The 7,638-nt window shown below is 41.9% G+C and overlaps 1 protein-coding gene across 2 annotated transcripts in view; it reads left to right on the top strand.

Annotated features, from left to right (window-relative positions):
- The first annotated feature begins 548 nt into the window (after positions 1 to 548).
- Positions 549 to 7,638, top strand: part of ptprz1b (protein tyrosine phosphatase receptor type Z1b) — a 118,102-nt gene continuing 111,012 nt past the window's right edge. For both annotated transcript variants that reach the window (XM_041780677.1, XM_041780676.1), the window contains exon 1: positions 549 to 787. In XM_041780677.1, the coding sequence (XP_041636611.1) occupies positions 724 to 787 (64 nt within the window). In that variant the 5' untranslated portion in view covers positions 549 to 723. The remainder of the gene's footprint in view (positions 788 to 7,638) is intronic.

Raw genomic sequence — 7,638 nt, 5'->3', positions numbered from 1 at the left:
AAAGCTACATAAAAATCTTTAATAAGGCCACAGCTGATCCTCCAACAGGTCAAATGTTGATGAAGTTTGATGTTTTCTGTTGGGGATGCTTCACTCTTCTCATCATAAATTGTACTAAAGCATCCTTGCACTGTATTATTCTGATATTATCAATTAATAGTAGTGCCTGCTTCTTAATGATTGCTCTATTATCTGTATAAGTACACTTTATGAGGGATAATGAGGTCAGAGAGAGACCCTGAATCCCCCTCATGTTCACTAATAAGTCATTTTTACCCCTGCTGTGTAGATATATGTAAATATCATAGGGACCATACTGCTGAGAGGAGATTAAAGCCCTTCAACCGCAGCTGCGAGCTGCACGCGCACACTCACACCGTGTCCCAGTGGAAATATCATCAGTGAACATTACAGGAGTCTTACACACGTTTCCATTAAGGGCAGTGGGCGGCGCGCGCGCTCAGCCTGTCTCCTATAGCGTTTAACGCCAGTGCGCGCCGGTTATCAGGCAACCAACCAGCCAGTCAGTCAGAGAGCCAAAACCCAGCCGAACCACACCGAGCCGAGCCAAACCGATCCCAGCATTTAGCGCTGCTGGCGCACACAGAGGCAGCACAAGAGGAAGGATGAACTGGTAGCGCATCTTTTACGCACCCGAGCCGCCGTCTGCGCCTTCGAATCCACATTTCTGCCGCTTTTACGTTTAATTCTCACGTCGAGACCATGGAGACGACAGTTCCCAGGACTGATGTTTTCATCTCTCAGCTGCTCCTGTTCAGCCAGATAGGTAAGAAACTGAGAAGAAGGCATGCACTGATTGAACGTTCTGCGGTGCTCACATGTGATGCTGTCAAAAAATGAGCTGCGTGTGTTTAGACCCACGGGGACTGAACAATCCTGCACACTTCAGCCTGTGTTTCAAATCTGCAAACGGCGGCAAAGAGGATGAATTTTTGATGTAGATGGCATTATTTTAGCGCGTGCATCTCCAACATGAGAGTGCGTTTCTGTAATAGTCTGCTGCTGAATGTTCCAGTCCAGTTTCCAGTCTGCAGTAGCCTACATGGAGGGATTTCCTGTCAAGCTTTGAACATGTTGATCCCATTTCCCAAACACATGTTGAAGTATGAATGAGATTGTGTTGCGTGACGACGCTGTGTGGTTTCTGTTGTCTTTGGGGGATACTGGATTTAGCGAGCTGCCTCTGTGGGGTCTGAGGAACTTACTCAATAGGAGTCTAAATGTCCCTGTGAGTGTGCTGTTTCATAATGATGATCTTTTAAAACCTAACGGGGACCCAGCTTCATATTTCTGTGCTTTTCCAGGCTGGATGCTGAGTATCCCTCTTAAAATGATCAAAGGTCTGCTTGAGCTGCCTGAAGGAGGTCCACTGAGGCGTCAGCACACCACATGTCAAAACTGTTAGAGCACAGATCCTCTAAAAAAAATTAGCATTAAGGTAGGGTGCAGTTTTCAGTAACAGGTGCTGACTGAAGAATTGAAGAAAAGAAAACAATGCATGCCCTAAATTTGCAGTAAGACGATGAGTTTATTGAAAACTGGTGGCAGAGTACTTTCTCAAAGCTATCCAATCACAGGAGTCAATGAGATGTTTTCTCACGTTTGGTTAGAAAGGTCAGTGGCCTGAGACACAAGAAGCTGGGTAAATATAATGCTTCCTTTGGTGTTTTTATGGCTAGGATTTTGTTCATAATATACCAACCTGTATGCCATAATGACTTACCCTATAGACATGCAGAATAAAGCAGGGTGGAGCCTGAGAAATAAATCAGCAGTGACTCTATAGTGGCTTGTGTGGTGGCAGAAATATTGGCCAATTAGTAAGAAGTAATTGCAGCCCCTAACACCAAACACACTGCCTGTCTGAGATAGTTTCAAGACTGTGATGTAGTACGTGTTTTGTCCACAAGAGGGCACTGATGAGCGTGTTTTCAGGTGTTTTTGGTCCAAATTGATTTGACAGCCAATTTAGTGGATTTCCTTCAAAAATGTTCATAAAGTATGTGTAATTTCTGACAATTTTAATAATTTTTATTTATATTACTTACCAAATTCCAATATTACAGATTTGTCAGGTGTTTTTAATGCTCTTCAATTGGGACATTCTGGGTAAGGAATTATAAAATAGTCTACTTTAAACTGTCTGAATCCAAATGTTTATAAGTGCTGGATGATGTGGATCAACAACTATAGTTTGGTATTTTCTTTATATCTGAATAGCATACATGATAGATAATGTGTATGTTTTTTTAAGAGCTAGCTCTGTAGTGCCAAAATACAGCACTGTGCATCCTTTAAAGCATGTTTTGGCCAAAAACTGAAGCTTAATCAAGATGGAGTTGTGGGGAGTTAGGTGCTTCACCATCGGATGGGTAGGAAGATTGACACAACCCAAGTCATGCTCTGGATGTCTTTGCATAAAACCAGAGGTATGGTAAATAACTGTTGAAAAAATAACACCTTTTGGGCCGAGTGAGGGGTGGATGAGGCTAGTTAGCAGGACAGAGGGGACCGTCAGGGTGGGCCGTAGGGTTGCAACGAGCCCCTGGTCAAGCTGTGGATGTCCCAAGGGCCCAAAAACTTCAGGGGTGAAAAGGCCCAGACAAGAGATATGCCGTTGAGCTTGATCTTGGCTGTCAAGCAACACGTGTGTGTTAACGTGTGTTGTGATTCACTTTGGCAACCCCATCTCTCCAGCCCCAGGTTCATGCCTTGTGTGAAACTTGTGCATATTGACTTTATTGTCATGAAAAATGATGTAAGAATAGTATTTGTGGGAAAAAATAATATCAAATGAAAATTTATCTCATATAGAATAAGTTAATATTTCTACACTGAGCCAAAGCATTTCAAATAGATGATCTCATTTATCCATAAGTTAATGATTCTTACCAACAATAGTCCTTTTAACTGAACTGTAGGTCTGGCATCTATTTTTCTTTTTATTGGCTTGTGTATTTGGATATTACTTTGTGAATAATATCATATCTGGTTACATGCAAATCATAGATGCATTTAGTTGTCTAGTCTGTATTGTCTGTGAGATCTCGTGTGTGGAATCTTCACTGTGAAACTGCTACTGCAGATGGCAGCTGTGGGGTCACATGGCATTGTTATAAGCATTATCGTGTCATTAAGTTGAGCTAGAGTGGCCACTAGTGGCCGGTGGCTATGCTACAGTTTAGACAGAGCATTTGACAGGGATTATGGGCCTGAACTGGTGGAAAATATTTGGAACTAGAAAAGCACTCAGAGAGCGCAGAGCTCCGCCATCAGCCCTATCTCCCAATAGTGAAGAATCCTTTAAAACATTCCTGGATCCAGACTGTGATCCGGATCACTCCCAAAATCTAATTTGCCGTTTACTCCCTTCCCGGTGGGGTGGAGACACGGTGAGGCGAAGCATTGGCTTCGCTACGTGTGGACTGTCATGGTGGAAGCACCCAAGGTCTCACCGGACGACTGGAAGTCATGGCAGAGGGTGAATATTCCTCTATTCCTCCCATTATTGTGAGTATTCTCGCTACAATTTGCTGTCTTTCTCTCTGTTACAATCAAACTCTATAAACTCCAAAACTTTCTATAGAAACACACCAAAAACATGCTGCTGGGATTGAAGTTACTCATGTTCACCATCTCCTGGTGTAAAGTGGTAACAGCGCAGACCTCCGCCATTAGCCCTATCTCCCAATAGTACAGAATCCTTTAAAAAATCCCTGGATCCAGACGCTGATCCAGATCAGTCCCAAAATCGAATCAGTTCTTCCTTATGCCATTTCTGACATTTCCTGAAAATTTCATGAAAATCTGTCCATGACTTTTTGAGTTATGTTGCTAACAAACGAACAAACAAAAAAACAAATGAAAAAAAGCCACCCGATCACATAACCTCCTTTGCTGAGGTAATTAGGTTATCAGATTCGTGTCGACTACTAATAATGCACATCCCTATATAAACAGTACGGTTTTACCCAGTGGTGTAGTGTTATTCAGAAGTGGGTATGCCCGATGGAGACAAAAAAACATGTTGGAATGCTCCATTTATTCACGTTTCCCCTGCACTACACCACTGGTCTCACCTTATATCCTGTTTGTAGGTATATCCTAGGGACTGGATATGCTCTCCACTCCTAATGTGTACCACCTCTGTGTTATAGTTAATATCTAAAACAGAAAGATTAAACCCCTATCACTTAGTCTGAAAATTAAAAGAGAATTTGTTGTGGACCCCCTTGTACACCTCCTTGTAGTCCACAGTCATCCATCTTCTGTAAAGTTTCGCTTGACATTTCAATTTAGCCTTTAAGAAATTACATTTAGAAGCTTAAATTCAATAAGTATTGGGCTTTATTCTGCAATTTGTCTTTGTTCTGTGAAAGTTCAGGAAATGAATCTCAATTTAGGAGACAAGATCAGCGGTTTGGAAGTTTTTTCTCGTTCCGAACACAAACATTTTAGTTATGCTACCTGTGATAGATTGTTTTAAAACCTGATATAGAAACAGACAGATGGGAACAGTTGCTTTAAGTCAGATCTGTTACTTGCTTGTTTCCCCCCATTAACACCAACAGCTTTTCACTTCTGTCTGCTGCTTAGAGGAAGAGTTTGTTCTTAGTTAAGATCATGAATATCCTGCAAACTAGTGATCTTTGGATTCCAGCTTGAAAACAGCATGCTGAGATGACTTCTTCCTTTATCAGAGTCCTCGTTAGCATTAGATAATCGTTGGCTGCTCCTCCTGGGGTCCAGCAGACACACAGTAATACACACTTATGCACAGTACAAATTACAAAATAAGAAGCAGAGCTAAAAGGTTAAAAAAAACAGCTGGTAGATTTGAGGCTGTTCTTTTGTTTTGGCCTGGAGCAGTAGTGTCAGTCGAGCAGATGTTGACAAATCTAAGCTTCGCCGTAGCTGCAGGTTTACATGATATATCTGCATCCATCTGACGAGGCTGGTTCGTTTCCTTTAACATGTTTGTGTTAAAGATGCTGTTTAGACACAGAAATAATGTATCCTTTAGGGAAATAGAGCATCCTCTAGCCATCTGTTCTTCAATATGCCTGGACACCACTCAGAATCACGCACAGACACATTTTCTTTCTCAGCCTCCCGCTCACGCTCTTCTATACTAACACACATACAAGTGGCTGTGATGTCGCTGGCGCTCTCATTCTGGCCTTGTTTGTCCAAGCAGATCTGCCAGTAAACACAACCGTCTCCTGCCATATGCTTTCCAATGTGGTGGCATCTATACATCTGACCTCTCAGTGGTAATCACACCTGAAGCCTGCAGTTTCATATGTGCGGTTCAGCGGGCAGAAGGGTGCACCCAGTGTTTTTACACTGCAGTACAGCACGATACAAATGTTAGAAAGCCCCTTTACTTTGAGCTCTAGCATCCTGTCATCCTGCTGGTTAGAGATTTCAAACTAATGTGACTCAGCTCAGCATGACTGGAGCTTTCTTTCTTCTCACACTGCTATGTGTTTCACCAAGGCAAAGAGATGGATCAGACTCTCCAGAATCACTTGTTTTTTTTTTTGTTTGGTTCTCTCGGGTGAACTCTGACAGAATAAAATCAAACTGGTATTTTTTGACACCATGGCAACAAAAATAGAAACCATTGCACCATATTTTGGTGATTTTTTGTTTTAGGTATCAAATACTGCAAAAGAGTTCCTGCACAGTTTCTAAATTGCACTAATACTGCCCCAATTCCAAAAAAGTTGGGGCGCTGTGTAAAATGTAAAAAAAAACTACGAATGCAATGAGTGTCAAATCTCATAAACCCATATTTTATTCACAATACAATGGGAAAAAGATCAGAAATTGAAACTGAGACAGTTTAACATTTCATGAAAAATATTAGAAAATTTCTAATTTGATGGCAGTAACACATCTATAAAAAGTAGGGACAGGGTGGTGTTTACCACTGTGTTGCGTCCACTCTTCTTTCAACAAAAGTCTGTAAACAACTGGGAAGTGAGGAGACCAGTCACTGGAGTTTTGGCAGAGGATTGTCCCATTTTGTCTGTTGTAGGATTCTAGCTGCTCAGCAGTCCTGGGCCTTCTTTGCATGATTCATCTTATATACGCCAAATGTTTTTTTGTTGGTGAAAGGGCTGCAGGCAGTCCAGTTCAGCACCTGTAGCCTGCAGCTATTCGTAACTTCTGCCTTAAGTTATGGTGTAATGTCCCCACTAAACCCTACGCTGAAACTAGTTAAGTTCTAACTGAAGTTGTGTCATTGTTCAGTTGCACCACAGAGATGTAAGATTGATCTTAACTAGTAGAGATTTACGTCCAAAATATTGTTGCAGATATGATGTATTCTCTTACTTTAACCAATCACTGAAAATCATTTTTTAATCCTGCGTTTGCTACAGATGCTAAAGGCTAAAAATAACGTTTGCTAACTGCCGTCAATCCTCAAACAGCATCCAGTGTGGATGAAAATATCACTAGGCATTTTGCATAGTGAGTATCGTGGAGCCTACAGCCTAAACCTAGAGCCAGTATAAAATAACAACACTGACATGGAGTGGTGAAATCGCTAATAACACGAGATAATATAACAGTGGACGGCGGAAATGACCTCCGCTCATGGAAAACAACATTGTTATTGATCATTGATCATTCCTCAACTCCTCGCCACCCTCCGGGTTATCGCGTCTTTTGGAGCTATCATTATGACAGCCATATTCTACGAAGGACTTTACACCTAGTAGGGGTTAGGTGTAAGATTTCAGTTATAACCTAAGCCTGCGTTGGAGCTATCTCAGCTGGTGCAACACCTTAAATGTTAGGAGAACGTAAACTCCGTCGTAAGAACTTACGTTCAAACTAGGCTACGTTTGAACTTACGCGCAGCTGGTGCAACCCATAGCTGGACTTTTCTACTGTGAAGCCATGCTGTGGTGATGGATGTTGGTTAGCATTGTCATTCTGAAATAGGCAAGGTCATCCCTGATAGAGACGTCTGGATGGGAGCATGTGTTGCTCAAAATCTTTACATACTTTCAGCACTGATAGCGCCTTTCCAGATGTGTAAGCTGCCCATGCCATATGCACTAATGCAACCCATCAGAGATGCACGCTTTTTGAATGTGCAATGATAACAAGCTAGATGGTCCTCTCCTCTTTAGTCTGCAGGGCACAGCGTCCATGGTTTCCAAAAGGAATTTCAAATTTTCATTTATGTGACTACAGAACAGCTTTCCATTTTGCCTCAGTCCATTTTAAATGAGCTTTGGCCCAGAGAGGATGGCGGCATTTCTGTGTTGCGTTCACATACCGCTTCGTCTTTGCATGATCCATCTTGTATTTGTGGATGGCATGGCAAACTGTGTTGACAGACAATGATTTCTGGAAGTGTTTTTGAGCCAATGATGTGATTTCCAGTCCAGAATTATGCCTGTTTATAACACAGTTCCACCTGAAGGCCCGAAGATCATGAGCATCCAGTACTGACCTTTGGCCTTGTCCCTTATGCAGAGATTTCTCCAGATTCTGATGATGTTATGGACTATAGTGTCTAAAATGCTCCTTTTATACTTACTCATGTCACTGACTTATTGCCAGATAGGGATAAAAAGCCAGTGAGTATGGCTTCGT

This window comes from Cheilinus undulatus, linkage group 23, assembly GCF_018320785.1.
Source record: "Cheilinus undulatus linkage group 23, ASM1832078v1, whole genome shotgun sequence".
NCBI lineage: Eukaryota > Metazoa > Chordata > Actinopteri > Labriformes > Labridae > Cheilinus > Cheilinus undulatus.
This window is presented reverse-complemented; position numbering and strand designations above follow the sequence as displayed.